The sequence below is a fragment of the Lolium perenne genome, chromosome 5 (genome assembly GCF_019359855.2).
Source record: "Lolium perenne isolate Kyuss_39 chromosome 5, Kyuss_2.0, whole genome shotgun sequence".
In the NCBI taxonomy this organism is placed as follows: Eukaryota; Viridiplantae; Streptophyta; class Magnoliopsida; order Poales; family Poaceae; genus Lolium; species Lolium perenne.
Window position 1 is genome coordinate 79,651,624 of NC_067248.2, and position 21,776 is coordinate 79,673,399.

The 21,776-nt window shown below is 48.3% G+C and overlaps 1 protein-coding gene across 1 annotated transcript; it reads left to right on the forward strand.

Annotated features, from left to right (window-relative positions):
- Window positions 1-15,193: 15,193 nt before the first annotated feature.
- On the forward strand, window positions 15,194-19,227 carry LOC127303449 (disease resistance protein Pik-2-like). Its single transcript, XM_051334183.1, has 3 exons — window positions 15,194-15,552; window positions 15,908-16,579; window positions 17,956-19,227. The coding sequence occupies exons 1-3, from the start codon at window positions 15,448-15,450 to the stop codon at window positions 19,225-19,227; spliced, it is 2,049 nt and encodes a 682-aa protein (XP_051190143.1). The 5' UTR covers window positions 15,194-15,447.
- The last annotated feature ends 2,549 nt before the right edge of the window (window positions 19,228-21,776 follow it).

Genomic DNA, 21,776 nt, shown 5'->3' on the forward strand with positions numbered 1-21,776 from the left:
CAACGTGGAACGGTGAAAGCAGTGCTGAGGAGCCCAAGTTGAGCAGCCATCGATCTGCACGTCTCCACCGCTCCAATTCACCATGCCAAGAAAAATAGGAATTGACTGCTCTTCTCCTTCCCAACGCCGCCGCCCACATCCTTCCCGGCGCTCTCCTCTCCCTGCCTGGCCTTCTCTCTGCCGCTAGCGCCATGGAGAACAAGGTCGGACCCCTCCTCTCCTTCCCAAGGGGACTAGCGGCACGGAGGAGCATCGGTCACCCTCTCCGTGCGGCGCCGTCACAGTAATGGAGGGTGTGGTCCGAAGATGTCCAGAACGGCCTTCGGCACCGTCCTGTAGATGCACGCAGCAGCGAGCCGGACCTCTCACCGTCGTTCGGCTTCTGCTGGAGGACCAGCTGTTTGCGGTGATGCGCGGCCAGAACTCCCAGCGCTGCCCTAGATCCTTCTGGATTGCGAGCTGTGCGGTGATGGGATTGGTGGTGATGGACCTCGCTGGCTCAGGGTGCTCGATGGTCGGATGAAGAGGGAAAGCTTCCAAGGAGGTGTAGCGGGAGGCTCATAGAAATTTACCAGCAATATCATGTTGTTTACTGATTGATTGATGTTGTAGGTTGCAATGCTGCTGTTGATGCCATGGTCTGGAGGCATTCCTCAGTGGTTCCATCTTCTGCTTTGCATGCTCCATCTCCGCTTGGAAGATGTATGTCTCTTGCTTCCATTGGTACTTCTGATGGGAGAGTTGTTGGGTCATTTTCTGGTGGATAATTTTTCTCTTCTGGATGGAATGTGAGTCAGCTGATAGTCCTGCTGGTGCTATCAAAAGCGAAACATGACATGGTTATGAAGAACTTGCATCATTTTGTTTTATCATCATGGCTTACCTTTGGTGAATCTGATCTGGGAGCTTCATGGTGCCAACAATCTAGAAATGCCGCTTATTCCTTATGAGAGAGGGATTCAGTTATTATCTTGGAAGCTCTACTTGCACCGAAAGAAATGGGAAATCTAATATTAGCTGTCTTGATATTTGGATCGGCGATTTCATATTTTACTTTGTGAAAGATTAATGTTTTTTCAGTCCAGCATGTCTTCAACTGTGATAACTCCTGCGATATTTTCCATGTTCCTCTTTTAGAGGAGGCATGCGATGCTCCTATTCTACTATTTCCAACAAAGCCTTCATCTCGGAAAACTTCAGGTTTTAGCATCCCGAAGGTATTATAAAGTTCTCCCATGACACTATCCTTCCATAAGTTTTTATTTGCTATGAAAATCATACAGTCAACTAAATCGTCGTTGTTCTAGCTTTTACTTACTGATAGGCTTACATGAGGCCTGCTGCAGCGTTAGAATATTTATTTGGAAGATAATAGATGTGGATTTTGCAACAACTCACAATTAAGACACGAGATTATTTATTTTTCCAATACATGTTTGGTTGGACATGCTGGAAATGTCTTTGTTTAGATTTCACAACTACAGATTCTATTCATACTATTATTTGATGTATGTTGGCCGGCACATTTCATATGGTTATCATCATACATAGGCTCATATGGAAATGATTCTGCTTGAGGTGGATTGGTGTAGGCTGTTAGGTTCAGATAACTTATAGACATGTATTATGGCCTATTGCTTTATATGCGGTGTGCAATAAAATCCAGAATCATTTGTTAAGATACCAGCTAGCTTATAGATAATTTTCTTTTCTGAGTTCAGTATACTTTTTATAAGGTTATCGTCCAGCATGTCTTCAACTGTGATAACTCCTGCGATATTTTCCATGTTCCTCTTTTAGAGGAGGCCTGCGATGCTCCTATTCTACTATTTCCAACAAAGCCTTCGTCTCGGAAAACTTCAGGTTTTAGCATCCCGATCCTATTCTACTATTTCCAACAAAGCCTTCGTCTCGGAAAACTTCAGGTTTTAGCATCCCGAAGGTATTATAAAGTTCTCCCATGACACTATCCTTCCATAAGTTTTTATTTGCTATGAAAATCATACAGTCAACTAAATCGTCGTTGTTCTAGCTTTTACTTACTGATAGGCTTACATGAGGCCTGCTGCAGCGTTAGAATATTTATTTGGAAGATAATAGATGTGGATTTTGCAACAACTCACAATTAAGACACGAGATTATTTATTTTTCCAATACATGTTTGGTTGGACATGCTGGAAATGTCTTTGTTTAGATTTCACAACTACAGATTCTATTCATACTATTATTTGATGTATGTTGGCCGGCACATTTCATATGGTTATCATCATACATAGGCTCATATGGAAATGATTCTGCTTGAGGTGGATTGGTGTAGGCTGTTAGGTTCAGATAACTTATAGACATGTATTATGGCCTATTGCTTTATATGCGGTGTGCAATAAAATCCAGAATCATTTGTTAAGATACCAGCTAGCTTATAGATAATTTTCTTTTCTGAGTTCAGTATACTTTTTATAAGGTTATCGTCCAGCATGTCTTCAACTGTGATAACTCCTGCGATATTTTCCATGTTCCTCTTTTAGAGGAGGCCTGCGATGCTCCTATTCTACTATTTCCAACAAAGCCTTCGTCTCGGAAAACTTCAGGTTTTAGCATCCCGATCCTATTCTACTATTTCCAACAAAGCCTTCGTCTCGGAAAACTTCAGGTTTTAGCATCCCGAAGGTATTATAAAGTTCTCCCATGACACTATCCTTCCATAAGTTTTTATTTGCTATGAAAATCATACAGTCAACTAAATCGTCGTTGTTCTAGCTTTTACTTACTGATAGGCTTACATGATGCCTGCTGCAGCGTTAGAATATTTCTTTGGAAGATAATAGATGTGGATTTTGCAACAACTCACAATTAAGACACGAGATTATTTATTTTTCCAATACATGTTTGGTTGGACATGCTGGAAATGTCTTTGTTTAGATTTCACAACTACAGATTCTATTCATACTATTATTTGATGTATGTTGGCCGGCACATTTCATATGGTTATCATCATACATAGGCTCATATGGAAATGATCCTGCTTGAGGTGGATTGGTGTAGGCTGTTAGGTTCAGATAACTTATAGACATGTATTATGGCCTATTGCTTTATATGCGGTGTGCAATAAAATCCAGAATCATTTGTTAAGATACCAGCTAGCTTATAGATAATTTTCTTTTCTGAGTTCAGTATACTTTTTATAAGGTTATCGTCATACAGAGGTTCAGTGTTGTGAGAATCATTTCTCCTTTAAGATTCTGTTCTCACAACTTTCTCTGAAGACATACTTCGTGAATCTTCATTTTGAGAGTCCAATGGTCAGTGGAGTGAGACAGATAATTAAAACCATCGCGGTTATTCAAACTATTATGTTTGCTTTAAAGATGAAGGTTAGCAAGTTACTCCCATATGCTCAGAATTTATGTTCTCTCATTACCTTTTCCGAGTGCATTATAAATTTGTTTGAAGTTTTGGCAAAAAATGATCTGACCTATCCACACAAGCGTTTGATTCATTTGCTTGGTCATGATGGCTCTGCTATGATGCTACAATTTAGATTCTTGAACACTGAAGACCTCACGGCATGCGCGAGCAGTAAAGATAACCCTATGCACTGGTTTAAATTGATCATTGTTGCGGTGGTTTGTTTGCTCAATCAGTTCACACTTGATCTCCACACTTATCTTGCAGGAAACTTAAGAAAATAGAAGTGCAGGCCGCTCCAGTAAAAGATGTCTCACCTCGATCTCAACGGAATGCTCTTTTGCATCTTCCACGGATCTTGGAGAACAAGGACCAAGAATAGAATGTGTATGAATTGGGGTTCACTGTCGTTGACCAACTGGTATCTCCTGAGCATTCAGTTTCTTCATCCTCCATGCTGACCTACACATGAGATTCATGCAGTTAGCTTAGCCATCTCATTCAATTATCTGCTGATATTTACTCAACCTTTCAGATGATGAAATCTAGGAAAATATATTTCATCTAAGCGTCCGGAATTTTAGTTCCACTGTTCATCTTCATATGAAACGCCTAAAATTAGACATGTTCATATTCTTTTTACTAGCTGACATTACATATTCCTTTTTCGGTTTATTGTGCCAGTGATTATTACATGAACTAGTGATTATTTACAATAAACGTGTACTTGGACTTAGTTGATATTGCAGGGCAACGCAATAGAAAGGCTCCCTGCTAGCCAACCAAATGGATCAATTCAGAGAGAAGCTAAAAGAGATCTACAGGCTCCAACCTTTCATGGTTGTTGGTCCCTAGAAAAAAAATACATAACAGCAAAACACCCCATAGAATCAGTATTGACTCAGAATACAAAGGTTATCGAGGTTGTGCGGCAGCCTGAAAACTTCCCCCTATGTGCATACGACACAAAGTCATTTGCTGCTATTCTGCCACGCACAGGAAACAATGTGCTCTTATCAGGTTTCCATAAAAAACAGACTATTTAGTACAACCTGTATTACCTACCTCTCATGCTCATTCAGTTCTCTCCTTTAATGTCAATTTTAGATATCGTTGGAGTAGTGACCAGATTAACTTAAAATACTAGACCGTTGAAGCGTTTGGGCAGAAGTTCAAGTGCTTTTATCCTTTTCATCCTTTCAGAAACCACACTGTCATTTTATTTTATTTTCAGAACGGATCAGTGTTCCAGACAGCAGTATGTATGTATAGTCATAAATGATGGAACTGATTAAACGAGTAAAAAAGAAAGAAGAATCACCGGTTCTTCATGCAAGTGCCATGCAAAAAAGAGTGCCAGGTTTCTTTATTGTACTTTATACCTAGGCTCTGTTGTGGTAAATTTTATAAATTGCTCACCATTCTGTTCTTTATTAGTATGAACTAATAGAAGCTAATTGTTTAGATTTTACTACAGGAGCAGATATACAACCAGGAATCTAACTCTGAAAGTTTGCATGGGGCAGTGCTCAGGGAGCTGAGCTTTAGGTATCTACATATAACAACAAGTGTTGACTGCTCAGACTACTATCCACAGTTGCTGCAGATATCGACGCAACTTAGCATACGTGTCTGCGTATAACAACAGTAGGTGTTGGATGTTCAAACTGATGAATAAGTCATTGTATTCTGGTCTTTGTGGAGTTGCTGCAGCACACACATGTTCATGTGGACTGCAGCACACACATGGTCCTTTGTGAAGGACAGGTGGTTAGGATAGGATAGCATCCCTGATCTTTGACTGCTTTTTAGAGGCATCAAGGACTGGCAGTTAGCATCTTTAGGACTGGCAGTTAGCATCTTTAGGACTGGCAGTTAGCATCTTTAGACTAGCATATTCTGGCTGGCTAGCAGCTATAAATCTGTAGCCCCGTGCCCTCAGTTTGGCATGGCATTGTGTGAGATGTGTGTGAAATAAACCAACGAAAATTGCCCCAACTCTCCTAGTGGTCATCCTCTTCTTCATGAAAGTGAGGCTAGAGATACTATCAAGTGGTATCAGAGCAAGGTTGTCTTGCAGCCTGAGCATCTCCTGCTCCTCCCCTTCACAGGGAAGGGAGCAGCCCCAACCAGTAGCAGCCTCAACTGCCCCTGGTTACTTCCCTCCGTCCGGGTTGTCGAGCAGCAGCTCGTCGGAAGCAGCGCTCAGCCCCCCAGCAGGGAGCCATGTCCGACGGCCACTCTCAGCACACGGCTACCTCCAGCACGCGGCGTCGGCAGGAGGCCGATCGCGCCGCGGCAGAGGAGCGTGAACGAGTGGCCGCGGCAGCCGCTGCGGCGAAAGCAAGGGCATCGAGGCTGGCAGCGGCGGAGCTGGCAGCAGCCAGAGCGGAGGTAGAAGCAGCAGAAGCAGCGGAGGCAGCACGTGCAGCGGCGGCGGAGGTCGAGGTGCTGCGTGGCAGCACCAACGGCTCCGTTTCTGCTGATGGCAGCGTCGACGCAGCGGCGCCGCAGGCGGCGCAGCGGGCGGCGCAGTGGGCAGCCGAGCACGCCCGCGCACCTCGGGATGGCGCTCCCAGAGGAGGCGCGCACGGCGGTGGCGGCTGGGATGACCAAGACCGCGGCCTCTACGGAGTCCGGACGGTGGTCAGGGATGTTGGTCCCGGTGTTGGGTGGCCTACCCTCACCAAAACCAACTACGTCGAGTGGGCCGCGATCATGAAGATCAGGCTCCAGGTGCGGCACATGTGGGAGGCAGTCCACGACGGCGACGTCGACCATCATGAGGATCGTTGTGGACGCCCTCATCGCCGCAGTCCCGGCCGAGATGCAGTTCTCGCTCTCCCACAAGCAGACTGCCAAGGAGGCTTGGGACGCCATCGCCGCGGCACGCATCGGCAGCGACCATGCTCGCAAGTCCACACTGCAGGCACTCCGCAAGGAGTGGGAGAACCTGGCCTTCAAGCCAGGTGAGGACGTTGATGACTTTGCTCTCCGTCTTAACACTCTACTGCAGAAGATGGTGCAGTTCGGCGATGACGCTTACGACGAGGAGAGAGCTGTGGAGAAGCTCTTTCGCTGCGTCCCCGAGAAGTACAAGCAGATGGCTCGCTCGATCGAGTCCCTGCTGGACCTCTCCACCATGACGATCGAGGAGGCGATAGGTCGCCTCAAGGTCGTCGACACCGACGAGCCACAGTCTTCGTCGGGGCCCATCACCACCGGCGGGAAGCTGCTCCTCACTCGGGAGCAGTGGGATGCTGGCCATGGTGACAGGAAGAAGGGGGAGCCTTCTTCCTCGACAGGCGGCCGCAAGCGCGGCAAGCCACGCAAGGCGCGGAAGGATGGCCGTGCCAAGGCGCAAGGTGATGCCAGCAAGCCCAAGCCAGCAAAGGACGACGCCTGCCACAACTGCGGCAAGCTTGGTCACTGGGCCAACGAGTGCCGACAGCCACGACATGGCCAAGCCCACGTCGCACAGGCGGGGGAGGAGGAGCCAGCTCTGTTCATGGCGCATGCCAGCATCGAGCTGTCTCCAGCGGCACCGACCGCAGCGGCTCTCCACCGTACCACTCTCCTCCACCTTGACGAGCCGGAAGCACACGCCCTTCTCGGCGATTGCTCCGGCAACGACAAGGCTGGCGGGTGGTGCCTCGACACCGGCGCCACCCACCACATGACCGGCCGACGGGAGTTCTTCGCCGAGCTCGACTCCGACGTGCGAGGCTCCGTCAAGTTTGGGGATGCCTCCGCCGTGGAGATCAAGGGCGTCGGCTCCGTCATCTTCGCCGCCAAGACTGGAGAGCACCGGCTGCTCACCGGTGTCTACTACATCCCCGCGCTGAGGAACTCCATCATCAGCCTGGGACAGCTGGATGAGAACGGCTCCCGCGTGCTGATCGAGAGTGGAGTTCTGCGCATCTGGGATCGCCACCGTCGCCTGCTTGCCAAGGTAACCAGAGGCACAAATCGCCTCTATGTTCTTGATGTGCAGGTGGCACAACCCCTTTGTCTTGCTGCTCGTCGGGAGGACGAGACGTGGCAGTGGCACGAGCGCTTCGGGCACCTTCACGCCACAGTCTTCGTCGGGGCCCATCACCACCGGCGGGAAGCTGCTCCTCACTCGGGAGCAGTGGGATGCTGGCCATGGTGACAGGAAGAAGGGGGAGCCTTCTTCCTCGACAGGCGGCCGCAAGCGCGGCAAGCCACGCAAGGCGCGGAAGGATGGCCGTGCCAAGGCGCAAGGTGATGCCGGCAAGCCCAAGCCGGCAAAGGACGACGCCTGCCACAACTGCGGCAAGCTTGGTCACTGGGCCAACGAGTGCCGACAGCCACGACATGGCCAAGCCCACGTCGCACAGGCGGGGGAGGAGGAGCCAGCTCTGTTCATGGCGCATGCCAGCATCGAGCTGTCTCCAGCGGCACCGACCGCAGCGGCTCTCCACCGTACCACTCTCCTCCACCTTGACGAGCCGAAAGCACACGCCCTTCTCGGCGATTGCTCCGGCAACGACAAGGCTGGCGGGTGGTGCCTCGACACCGGCGCCACCCACCACATGACCGGCCGACGGGAGTTCTTCGCCGAGCTCGACTCCGACGTGCGAGGCTCCGTCAAGTTTGGGGATGCCTCCGCCGTGGAGATCAAGGGCGTCGGCTCCGTCATCTTCGCCGCCAAGACTGGAGAGCACCGGCTGCTCACCGGTGTCTACTACATCCCCGCGCTGAGGAACTCCATCATCAGCCTGGGACAGCTGGATGAGAACGGCTCCCGCGTGCTGATCGAGAGTGGAGTTCTGCGCATCTGGGATCGCCACCGTCGCCTGCTTGCCAAGGTAACCAGAGGCACAAATCGCCTCTATGTTCTTGATGTGTAGGTGGCACAACCCCTTTGTCTTGCTGCTCGTCGGGAGGACGAGGCGTGGCAGTGGCACGAGCGCTTCGGGCACCTTCACTTCGAGGCCCTGAAGCGGCTCAGTACCACGGAGATGGTGCGAGGCATGCCGTGCCTTGACCATGTGGAGCAGTTCTGCGACGTCTACGTCTTGACGAAGCAGAGACGACTTCCTTTTCCCCAGCAGGCGAGCTTCAGAGCCAAGGAGAAGCTCGAGCTCGTGCACGGGGACTTGTGTGGCCCGGTGACACCGGCCACACCAGGAGGACGACGCTACTTCCTGCTGCTCGTGGATGACCTCTCCCGCTACATGTGGGTGGTGCTCCTCGGCAGCAAGGGAGAGGCAGCGGACGCCATCAGGCGCTCGCAGGTTGCTGCGGAGGCGGAGTGCTGCCGCAAGCTGCGCGTGCTGCGTACCGACAACGGCGGCGAATTCACAGCAACTGAATTCGTGTCGTACTGCGCTGATGAAGGCATCCAGCGCCACTACTCCGCGCCTTACAGCCCGCAGCAGAACGGCGTCGTCGAGCGGCGCAACCAGACGGTTGTGGGGATGGCTCGGGCCCTCCTCAAGCAGAGAGATGTGCCGGCTGTCTTCTGGGGAGAGGCGGTGCTGACGGCCGTCTACATCCTCAACCGCTCGCCTACTAAGGCCCTCGACGGCAGGACGCCGTACGAGGCCTGGCATGGGCGAAAGCCGGCAGTCTCCCACCTGCGGGTCTTTGGCTGCCTCGCATTCGCCAAGGAGCTCGGCCACATCAGAAAGCTCGACGACAGGAGCACTCCGGGAGTGTTCATTGGCTACTCGGAGGGCTCGAAGGCCTACCGCATCCTCGACCCCAAGACACAGCGTGTGCGCACGTCGCGAGACGTCGTGTTCAACGAAGGGCGAGGATGGGCATGGGGCAAGGCGGTGGAGGACAGCTCGACTCCGACGTATGACGACTTCATTGTCGAGTACGTCCCCTTCGAGGCAGCCGGGGGAGTAGGCAGCTCTTCTTCAACAAGCTCGCCTACCTCGGTCCCCAAGTCTCCATCGACCCCGGTGGTTGCTACACCACCACAGCCGGCGTCACCACGTACTCCAGCACCGGCAGTCACTCCTCCGGGCACGTCTACACCGGCTCATGTTGAGCACAGCCCGGTGGAGTTCGCTTCCCCGCTCTCTCACGACGGGGAGCGCATCGACGCGTATCATGGCGGCGAGCCGCTGCGGTACCGTACGATGGAGAACCTTCTCGGCGACCAGCCGGTGCCGGGACAGGTGCCACGCGACCTGGAGGCGCAGCTGCAGCTTGCGCGTGACGACGGCGAGCCTCAGTCCTTTGCAGAGGCTGAGAGAGACGCAGCATGGCGCGCTGCCATGCAGTTGGAGATGGATGCGGTCGAGAAGAACCGCACCTGGCAGCTTGCTGACCTCCCTCGCGGTCACCGCGCGATCACCCTCAAATGGGTGTTCAAGCTGAAGAGGGATGAAGCCGGCGCCATCGTCAAGCACAAGGCTCGCTTGGTGGCACGAGGCTTCTTGCAGGAAGAGGGGGTCGACTTCGACGACGCCTTCGCTCCCGTGGCACGGATGGAGTCCGTGCGACTCCTCCTTGCGCTCGCTGCCCAGGAGGGCTGGAGCGTCCATCACATGGATGTCAAGTCTGCCTTCCTCAATAGCGACTTGAAGGAGGAGGTCTACGTGCAGCAGCCGCCGGGATTTGCGATTCCCGGCCAGGAGGGCAAGGTACTCCGCCTGCGCAAGGCTCTCTATGGCCTGCGGCAGGCACCACGGGCGTGGAATGCCAAGCTGGATTCCACGCTGAAGGCAATGGGCTTCGAGCAAAGCCCGCACGAGGCGGCCGTCTACCGACGGGGGAGTGGAGGAAACACCCTGTTGGTGGGCGTCTATGTCGACGACTTGGTGATCACCGGCATCAAGGATGCAGAGGTGGCAGCGTTCAAGGAAGAGATGAAGGCCACCTTCCGATGAGTGATCTGGGGCTCCTCTCCTTCTATCTGGGGATCGAGGTGCACCAGGACCACTCCGGGATCACGCTTCGGCAGACCGCCTACGCCAAGCGCATCGTTGAGCTAGCTGGGCTCACCGGATGCAACCCAGCCCTTACTCCGATGGAGGAGAGGCTGAAATTGAGCCGCGACAGCACGACGGAGGAAGTGGATGCCACACACTACCGGCGTCTTGTGGGGAGCCTTCGCTACCTCGCCCACACACGGCCGGACCTGGCCTTCTCCGTCGGCTACGTTAGTCGTTTCATGGAGCGACCGACGACGGAGCACCTGCAGGCTGTGAAGAGGATCATCCGCTACATTGCGGGGACTCTCGACCATGGCCTCTACTACCTTAGGTGTCCTGGGGCGGCGCACTTCGTCGGGTACAGCGACAGCGACCACGCCGGCGACATCGACACCAGCAAGAGCACGAGCGGGATCCTCGTCTTCCTCGGCAAGTGCCTCGTGAGCTGGCAGTCGGTCAAGCAGCAGGTGGTGGCCATGTCCAGCTGTGAGGCTGAGTACATAGCGGCCCCCACCGCTTGCACTCAGGCGCTCTGGCTCACTCGACTGCTTGGTGATCTCCTTGGTCGAGACACTAGACCAGTGCAGCTCTTGGTGGACAGCAAGTCTGCTCTGGCCCTGGCAAAAACCCCATTTTTCATGAACGGAGCAAGCACATTCGGTTGAGGTATCACTTCATCCGAGACTGCTTGGAGGAAGGGAGCATCAAGGCGAGCTACGTCAACACCACGGATCAGCTCGCGGATCTGCTCACCAAGCCTCTTGGGAGGGTCAAGTTCCTCGAGCTCTGCTCCCGGATCGGGATGGCTCAGCGCTCCCGCAAGACGGCGTACAAGACTTAGGGGGAGAATGATGAATAAGTCATTGTATTCTGGTCTTTGTGGAGTTGCTGCAGCACACACATGTTCATGTGGACTGCAGCACACACATGGTCCTTTGTGAAGGACATGTGGTTAGGATAGGATAGCATCCCTGATCTTTGACTGCTTTTTAGAGGCATCAAGGACTGGCAGTTAGCATCTTTAGGACTGGCAGTTAGCATCTTTAGGACTGGTAGTTAGCATCTTTAGACTAGCATATTCTGGCAGGCTAGCAGCTATAAATCTGTAGCCCCGTGCCCTCAGTTTGGCATGGCATTGTGTGAGATGTGTGTGAAATAAACCAACGAAAATTACCCCAACTCTCCTAGTGGTCATCCTCTTCTTCATGAAAGTGAGGCTAGAGATACTATCACAAACTATCGTCTATGGCTGCTGCAGCCGTGAATGCAGCTCATTTGGTGCACATCGTATTAGTATGTGCTTGCTATTGCCATCTGGTTCTGTGAGATGGCACCGTCAATAGCTTTTCTGTGTGTATTTATACAGCTCTTCACAAATGCAATGAGTATGTTAAAGGCTATCTTTTGTTTCCCCTATCTCTATATGACCTCTAATTTCTGTGATAAGTCGATGTGATAAAGAGTTATAGCGTCCATCTATTTTCTTTTTTAGTTTTGCTTCTTCGGTTACAACTTATTTGGGCAGGCAGAAAAAGAAAAGCATGATCTGCTATGCAGCCAGAAAGTAAGACTGAAGAAAGCAGGAGCTTCATGAAACTAATAAAGGCCTAATATGAAAAAATTAGTTCAAATGGTTCAGAAAAGAGGAACATACCAGGTGGTAGCACAATACCTCAATTCGCCTTCCAGTTATTTTTGTGTACATCTACTAGCTTAAATCAGCTTACATGCCTTTTTATTCGATGCCATCGCTTTCCACTGAGCACCTCCTTTCTACCTCTTACCTAGAGGCTCAGTGACAAAATCAGTGCTCCCAAAGAGATAGATCTTGATCAGAAACAAAATCCTATCGCTGCATGTTCCAGCAGAATGAAACTTCAGTTGATTTGAACAAACAAAAAGAACAAATTTGAGCATGCTGCAAGATCTAAAGACAGAGCACTCTGAGCATGCTTACCTATTTAGATAACGCATAGGAATAAGATTGAACATCAGTGCCCCTGGAAAGATGGACATACTGCAAACACCCCGGCAGCCCTGGCACCAACATGTCCTCGGCGTCCGCGACCGTGCTCACCCCATCCGCCTGATGCGTCCCACGCGGACGGGTGTACCATGGCCAGGGATACGCATGCAGAGATGACCGGGAAGAGGATAAGCCAGACCCGATGTCGCCGCGTCACCGGCGACCCAGCGACACACTTCTGCTCGCCCAGTCCCTTCACACCCCTTCCGGCTGCCAGCTCCTCTCCCCTCCCGGCCAAAAAAAAAGCTCATAACAGCAAAATCCAGTGGCGCAGTGCAGGTGGCTAAGATTGAAAACGCCAATCCGGCGTAGCCTCCCGGACGGATCTGCTTGCTTTCCATGTTGACTGCAAGCGAACGTGATCAAGTTTGCTCAACATTTCACAAGCTCTAACCTTGCTATTTCTTCCCCTTCGAAGCACCCTCTGGAGAAGAAGACAGATGTAGGTGACAGCCTGACAGCTACTCTCCACCGATCAACTCACCCACGCAAACCAACTTTTTTTTATTTAGAAGCACTGCCTCCGGCAAAACCTATACACCGACCAGGTCGGTGGCTACCGGTCACCACACACCCTCTGGTCGGGTATGGGCCAGGCCCATTTTGGTCTGTTTAGCCTGTGCAGTTCGTTTTTCTTTTTTCTTTTCTGGTTTCTTTTTCTGTTTTCTTTTCTTTTTTCTGTTTTCGGTTTTGTTTATATTTTTTAGATTCGAAAATTTTAATTTTTAAAAATTGTGCAAATTTAAAAAAATAAAAATATTCAAATTTGAAAACCGTTCAAATCTAAAAAAAAATGTTCAAATTTGAAAACAGTTTAAATTTAAAAACCATTCAAATATGAAATTTGTTTAAATTCAAAAAAAATAAAAAATGTTCAAATTAAAATTTGTTCAAATTAAAAAATGTTCAAATGTAAAATTTGTTCAAATTTAAAATTTGTTCACATCGAAAATTGTTCAAATCCAAAAAATATTCATATACAATAATAAAAACTAGAAAATAATGTTTTCAATTTTTCGAAAATATACAAATTTTAGAAATTTTTGTTTTTCCGAAAAAATTTCACATTGGCATTTTAAATTTTTAAAAAAGAAAAGAAATGAAACAGCAGAAAAGGAGAAAAATAGAAAAAAAACGAAAACAAACGTTACTGGGCCGGCCCAACAGGCACCATAGGGGGTGCGGTGCCTGGTCCGCATAGACCAGGGTGGTGTATAGCACCTCCCCTGCCTCCTATATGTTGCTCTCTTTACATCAGGCAGCAGCCCACCAGTAATACTAAGTTACGGCCTAGAGAATCTCAAAAAAAAAAACGTTACGGCCTAGATGGCCCGTAAAGTGGTCCGGCTCATGTCTTCGAGTTACATACTTAATTGCACGATTATAGAAAAGAAAAAAAAACATCTACCTTTTTTTAACAGAAAAATAACATTTACATGTTCCAGCCATAGATTACACATGTTTGTTTAGCAAATTTTGAAAAAAATCTACAGCACCCATTTGCTCACTCTTGGCATTCAATTTTTTTTTCCTTCGAAATAACTTCTCTTAATAATACTACCATATACGCTGTGAATTTGAGTTTGCAAATTATCTACAAAAGCAGATGTACATATTAACAAAAGTAAAACAGCCTAATGATACAGCAGATGATGCCACAATGACACAGCAGACGGTGCCATTGAATTCAGATACGAGGCCGTATGTCTCCTTTTACATATTCTCCAAGTCCATCTATTTATTGCTATCATTTTGGATCTCCTTTTTACACCTTCAATTTTAGACGGAGATCAGTTCAACAATAGTTGTCATTAATAAGATCGGGCTTACATATATTCTTCAGATCCATACAAAAATATATAGACTAAGTAAGAGACAATGCCACAATACTACAAGGCACAACTTGAGTTTGCTAAATAGCATCACCTCGAGGAGGATGCCCTTACAGATCCTCGCATTCTTCTGCCAGCCCCAACACAACTCTGCTCGCGTGGATCCTATTGCAAAGATCTATCCTCCTAGGAAGAAGCCAGTGGTAGGTGACAGCAGCTCCATCCACTCTTTTTTTCGCTGAAGCAACGCACAGGTTACTCACTGATTCTCCCCTCCGCCGGCTTCCTTATTTCGAACACCAGTAGCCCATCAGCAGTGCCACATTACAATCTAAATGGGCCTTGCAAAGTTCATGTAGATTCGCAATCCCGGCCCTCCTGGCAGCGGACTCCCCGCCACTCAGCCAATCCTTCGCCGAGCCCAGTCCATTCCCGGCGAGGCGTACAACCCTTAGACAGGCAGTCTTAATCGACATCGCGCCAGCATCCCTTACTGATGTTGCCATGGATTTCGCAAATTTCCTAACCATGGTGACACTCTGCTTAATTTCCCATTGATTATGTGGGTACATATTTTACCTTCAAAAAAATTCTAACATGTATTGATACACTATATACCTTAGTTTGTTTTCTCTTTCAGAAGTTCAGCTCAGATGGTAATATTGGCATATCCAAATTGACAAGTGAACTCCACCAAATTAATTTCAGCAAGCTTTATGAAACCTGATCGGTTATCTCATACAAGAAGTAAGTAGATCCCACAGAAATATCAATAAGGTCTAGCATGCCATCAGCAGATATCATTTATAACTCCTAAAGTCTTATGTCATGTAGTCAAACAATCACTTATACCGACCAGCCCCATCTAGCCTCACCTCTCAAACTATTCAACAACCCACCAGCATGCATGCAGTTGCTGTCAAACACAAACTACACCTCCCACACCCTAGACAGCACGGGCGCGGCGTGCGCCGCGCCGCAGACTTCCTAGTCTTTGTGATCCCTACACATGGATCTTGCTCTGTCCTGCATCAGAGGTAAAGGATTTCGTGGGAAAGCTCCCGATGGTCACCTTTGGTGATGGCCATGGATTCCGACGGTGGCGCTCCTTGGTGGCGATGAAGAAAGGAGAATGATGGGGAGGGATATGATGTGATGGGGGGCCTGGTGTGATGCTATTGAGTTGGTGAGATGAGGTCTAGGGTGGTATATTGCCCGCCACGGCAGCAACTTCTCAGCACACTGAAGGTGTTCGAGAAAATGTCGATACATGATTGTGGCTGATGGAAGTGTGGGCGGCAGAGAAGAGACAAGAAGTAGGGAGCAGCAAATCTCACACTCTCGTCTAGCTGGTCACTTAGCTTGCATGTCGCAGGTCCGGGTACACTGACCATTAGGAGCTCAATTGTCTCTGTTATTCTTACTGTTAGTGATGCATCTAACTTAGTAAGAGCATTTCAGCCTTCATGCTCATCTGTTTTTGCGCTATTACATCCTAGGAGATGGGATCATTTTAGGCTTGCACCTGTGCTCTGCGGCGTATTCTTGTGGTGCTGATGAGCTGATCCCATATAAATGGATCATAACCATAATTAACATGGCGTGTACTTAGATATTATCCGATCGTCAACAATGGAAAAATCCATATAAACGTTGGCAAAAAATAAAATCTTGATTAACATTATTGGGGAACATAAAGCAACGCCTAATCATTGTTTACTTGTGTATAGGGCTCTGAAGATCGAGCTGATGCAACTGATGCAGGTTCTAGCTTTAACGCAACCACTACCAGCATTAACAGCTCTGCGGAGAGCAAGAGCCTCACTCACACGGAGACATCAGTAGCTTCCTTTAAGGAATATGAGCTTATCGGCCGAGATAAAGAAAAATGTGACATTATCAAAATAATTTCAAATGATAGCCAACAGCTTGAGGTGATCTCTGTGTGGGGAATGGGCGGTCTTGGGAAAACAACACTTGTTAGAGATGTGTATCAAAGCGAACAACTCAATGTCAAATTCAGGTGTCGTGCTTGTGTAACAATTATGCATCCTTTTGATTGGGGCGAGCTTATCAAGAGCTTAGCTCGACAACTAGATGCAGAGGATTATGAAAATAAAGAAGAAACCGGCTTGACGGGTGGCAGAACAAAACCTAGAGTTCAACGGTCACTGGTTGATATTTTAGAAGGAAAGAAGTACTTGATTGTTCTTGATGAACTATCATCTGCCTCAGAATGGGACTCTATAATACAACATTTACCTGCAAGGGAAACAGCAAGCCGTATCATAGTCACCACAAGGTCAGAAAATATTGCTAGGCACTGTTCAAAGAAACATGAAAACATATACAAGCTTCAAATTCTGGGATATGAGGACGGACTTAACCTCTTCACGGAAAAGGTACCTGCAACCCTACCATCGTGCATTCATGACATATCTGTTTTAGATAAATTTATGTCAACTCCACTACTCTGCTTTGGAATTATGAGTATCTCACTACCTTTTGCTATTTATGATAATGCCACTGATCTGTTCGTATACTTTCTGTTTTGCCATTTGCAACTATTATTGTGAGACCAAACAAATTTGACTGGATTGACTGAGCTGACAAGATGTGAAAAGTCTTAAATGTACTTGCTAACGCTCTTGGAAACAAATAGCAATGTTTGCCATTGTTTAGCACCGAGAGGGCGTAGCTGTGTGTTCTTTGTAAATTAGAATTGCTGCTGTGTGCTTTAGCTTGGAAACAGATGTTGCAAGAACAATTTGTTCGGAAAGTAAGTGCCTTTGGTACATTCCTCAAGAACAGTTTCTTTGCAAAGTTGTAGCCCTTCTGATGCATTCCCTAGCAAGAATGCATCTAAAGACACGATGCACCTTTTGTCTGCAGTAAATCTAAAGAGAAAGACAAGTAATAGCTGCACCTTTCAGCTTTCGGCCATAATCAATCAGCTCCAATTCCCAGCAAAAATGTGTAAGGAAGATGAAATATAATCCAGACGTAATCCATCAAATTTGGCTAACACAAAGACACAAAATCCATCCAGACCATAAGCCACGCCCACGCACCACCGAGGTGTAGGATGTGATTACCGCACATGCAGCCACCAGGGCGCGACCCATATGCATATGACAGACAAAGGTGAGGACTGAGGAGAGGTTGTGGGAAGCGCATAGGAAGGGAACGCAGCTTGCAGCGACAGCCATTTGCAGGGACGACGAACCTCAGCTGTAGCTCTTGAAGCTTCTAGAAGAGAAGGTGATTGAATTTACCGTAGATGGAAGGGACAGAATAAGAGGGTCTGCTTGAGCATTTGTGTCAATTAGATAAACGGAGTTGGGTCCACATGTAGTCGAAGTGGTTTGACTTACCAGTAACGGTTGCAAATGGCAAAAAGAAAAACTAATGGACCAGTGGCATTTAGAAGTAGTAGCACACTCACAATTCCAGAGAAGGGTGGCATTGACATAATTTTCTTGTATGGCTAACGCCTAATAGTGGCCATTTTGTTAATGGATTTTTGAGCACATACAAACTGTATTTTTACAAGGTTCCTAATTAATTTAATACGCTGATATTTTATTCAAAAAGGTAGCTAAAACCCTGCGGGAGACCTGGCTCAATGGAGTTTTCATGTACCTACCTAGTAGCTATTTGCATGCTTAACTTAAGGATCAATGGTACAATATACCTTTGTTAGTAGACTTTTTGAGCACAAAATTAGGCTTGCAGTTAATTTTGTGGTAACTAAAGATGTGCATTGAACACAATTCAGGTATTTCAAAAGATCACATATTTGAATGATGAACATCCTGAGTTGGTTGAACAAGCAAATCTGATCCTGAAGAAGTGTGATGGACTTCCCCTTGCAATTGTTACCATTGGTGGTTTCTTGGCAAACCAACCTAAAACCGCCTTGGAGTGGACAAAATTGAATGACCATATTAGTGCTGAGTTGGAGATGAATCCAGAGCTTGGCAGGATAGCAGCAGTCCTTAACAAAAGCTATGATGGTTTACCCTATCGTCTCAAGTCATGTATGCTCTATTTCTCCATCTTTCCTCAAGATAGCAAGGTTAGCCGGAGACGTCTGGTGTGTCGGTGGACGGCAGAGGGCTACTCAAGGGAGGTGCGTGGCAAGTCCGCGGAGGAAATAGCAGAGAGCTACTTCATGGAACTGATAAGTAGGAGCATGATCCTGCCATTTCAAGAGTCCATTCATAGTAGGATCGGAGTTGACTCCTGTCGAGTACATGATCTCATCCGTGAAATCGGTATCTCAAAATCAATGGAGGATAATCTTGTTTTCACATTGGAGGATGGCTGCGGGTTAAACAACCGGGTTAAAATACGTCATCTTGCCATAAGTAGTAGCTGGGAGGGGGATCAGTGTGAGTTCAAGAGCATTGTGGACATGTCCCATATACGATCATTAACAGTGTTTGGGAAGTGGAGGCCATTTTTCATGTCTGAGAAGATGAGGTTGCTGCGAGTGCTGGACTTAGAGGGCACATCAGGTTTAGTTGATCATCACCTTACGGACATTGGGAAGCTTCTTCATCTAAGGTACCTTTCTTTAAGAGGATGTGATGATATCTACCACTTGCCGGATTCGTTGGGTAATCTGAGGCAGCTGCAAACACTAGATGTTATGTATACAAGCATAATCAAACTACCACGTAGCATTATTAAGCTCAGCAAGCTACGTCATATTCGTGCTGTGGGCATTGGAAGTAACGATGGGGGTACGCATGAAACATATGCAGACACCCTATGTATTTTGACTTTGTCGTCAATGGCATATTGTGTGGCATGCTGCGCACCTCAGGTTCTGAAAGAGGTAATGGATATGGATGGTAACCCTAACAGGCGTGATGTATGCACTGGGTGTTGCTGCAATAAATTACCTTCTGCTGCAACGCGCCAAAGTCCAAACGGTGTCCAAGTGCCAACAGGGATTCGTAGACTGAAAGCCCTGGACACAATGGGTGTTGTGAACGTCTCAGGATATATATACATAGTACATCTTGAGTTACAAGTTAACTAGGAGCTTAATCCTAAACCCTAACCGCCGGCGACTGGGCTGGGCCAGGCCGGTCGGTTGCCTAACACGCCCCCGCAGTCTGAACTAGGAGGTGTAACAACGTGAAGACTGGACCTAAACTCCTGGAACAAAGCTGTAGGCAGCCCCTTAGTGAAGATGTCGGCGTACTGTGAGATGGATGGTACATGAAGGACACGAACAGCTCCAATGGCGACCTTCTCGCGAACAAAATGAATGCCAAGCTCTATGTGCTTCGTCCGTCGATGCTGCACAGGATTAGCCGAGAGATAGACAGCACGGACATTATCACAGTTAACAATGGTGGCAGTATGCACCGGGCGCCGCAACTCCTGTAGAAGGTGACGAAGCCAACAAGTCTCAGCAACCACGGCAGCCACCCCACGGTATTCGGCTTCAGCACTCGAGCGCAAAACAGTGGGTTGCCGGCGAGAGGACCAAGATACCAAGTTATCGCCCAAATATACACAGAACCCAGAAGTAGACCGACGTGTATCCGGGCAACCAGCCCAATCAGCATCCGAGTAGGCAACCATAGCATGAGAAGAAGTGGAGTGGAGGACAAGACCGAGATCGAGAGTGCCCTTGAGATATCGGAGGATACGTTTGATGAGTTGAAAGTGGGAGTCTTGAGGATCATGCATGTGAAGACAAACTTGTTGAGTGGCATAAGAAATTTCAGGTCGAGTGAGAGTAATGTATTGGAGAGCTCCGGCGAGGCTGCGATAATGGAAGGGATCAGAATATGGTGAACCGCTGGAGGCTGCAAGTTTGGGTTTAGTGTCTATGGGAGTGCAGGATGGTTGGCAATCGCGCATACCAGCCCTGGAAAGAATATCGAGAATATATTGATGTTGAGAGAGATGTAGTGTAACATTCCAAGTTTTCAACAATAAATGAATAAAGAGAAGAGAAAGTCAAATACTCAAAATTTGCAACAAACAAAAACTTTTATGATGCATATAGTGCCACATATAGTTTTATACATAGTGTGTAGATTTTTGTGTGCAATTGCCATGATGAGTGTATTTGTTTTGATCAATTGCTCTTAAACCCTAACCCATGATTATATCATCTCAATTTGAGAGAAATACAAGAAATGCAAATGTAGCCAAAAACCCTCACATACACATTAGGCCAATATTTCAAATCATCAACCAAGGCCACCATTACTTGATCTATTGCTTGTAAAACCATTGTATATCAAAAACAAACACAAATGCATCAAAGAAACCAGAATCAAATAAAAGAAAATTGCAAAACCAACATGCATGTGATAATGGTCAAATTGGACAATTATAAAATGTTGCCCTCTTTGCACCACTATTTTGGAAGATTCTTAAACTAAACAACCCTCATTCTTTCCACCTCATCCAAGATCATGTTAAGAGGAGCAACTTTGTTGTTGACCACCAAGGTTGACTCTGACTAGGTTGACCAGGGTGAATAAAACAAAATGCTATATGAGAGTAAAGTGAAGATGAGCACTTTTTGGAAACTTTGCAAACCAGCACTAAAATGAATACCACCACCATCATTAGAGCACATTATTTATATGATTGAGCTCCACCAAAAAGAATTCAAAATTTCAAACATTTTTCTCTTGTGGCCATTCTGTCGAACACTTGGCAGGCATGAATCTGAATTGATCAAACCTTGCATTGTCCAACAGATTTTAGACTAAACCCTTGTTGAATCTTGTTGATCATTGCCCCTCTAGTACCCCTGCATCATTGCCAGTCCTTGCCCGTGCTGTTTGAAGAGTGGAGAAGGACCAAACCATGCAATGACATGCCCATGCCGGCCACCTTACTCTCTCTCTCTCTGGCTCTCCCCTCTCTCTCTCACCATGTCCTGGAGCAAGCCCTGTACCTGGTGATCATCGCACAGCATGGCCCGAGCTCGCCAAGGCACAGCATTGGCCGAACCAGGCGCGCCCATGCCCGCCCAGTACCATGTCGTGGCATGCCAGGCACGCGGTGAGCATGCACTGGCCGCGCCAGAGCATGGCGACGCCCCGTCGACTCCGTCCTCACCTGCAGCCCTACTCTCGCACCAAGCATCGCCACCGTCATCTCTAGGTGCTAGACACACTCAAGCACCGCCAGCAGCCGTGTCGCCGTCGTCCTCGTCGGAGAACCGCCGCGGGTACTGCGGCATGATTAGCAAGCGCCCGAGCAGTCCCATCGTCCCCTGGCCGCGTCAGCTACACATAGAGCCTCGCCATACCGTGGCCAATCGATCTCCGTCCTTCGCTTGCCCCTTCGAGCGCCGGAGAGGCCACGCCGTCGACGACTTCTCGCAGCACCCACGGCACCCTCACCACTCCATAAATAGAGCTCTCCCGCGCCCAAATCCTTCACACCATCACGATCGCCTCTCTTCAGTGCTTCGCCTCGACCAAACCAACCACCAAATCATCGTCGGAGCTGCCGCAATTTGGAGCTTGAAGCTGCCGGAGCCTGCAGATCATCGCCGTCGATTCACGCCTCCCCAAGCCTCGCCACTGCTACCAGGAGCTTCCTCACCGTCGA

Coding starts and splice junctions, on each gene's coding strand:
- LOC127303449 (XM_051334183.1), top strand. CDS start 15,448: ATGATTGTGGCTGATGGAAGTGTGGGCGGCAGAGAAGAGACAAGAAGT. Junction 15,553..15,907: donor ACTTAGCTTGCATGTCGCAG/GTCCGGGTACAC, acceptor ACTTGTGTATAG/GGCTCTGAAGATCGAGCTGA. Junction 16,580..17,955: donor TTAACCTCTTCACGGAAAAG/GTACCTGCAACC, acceptor AACACAATTCAG/GTATTTCAAAAGATCACATA.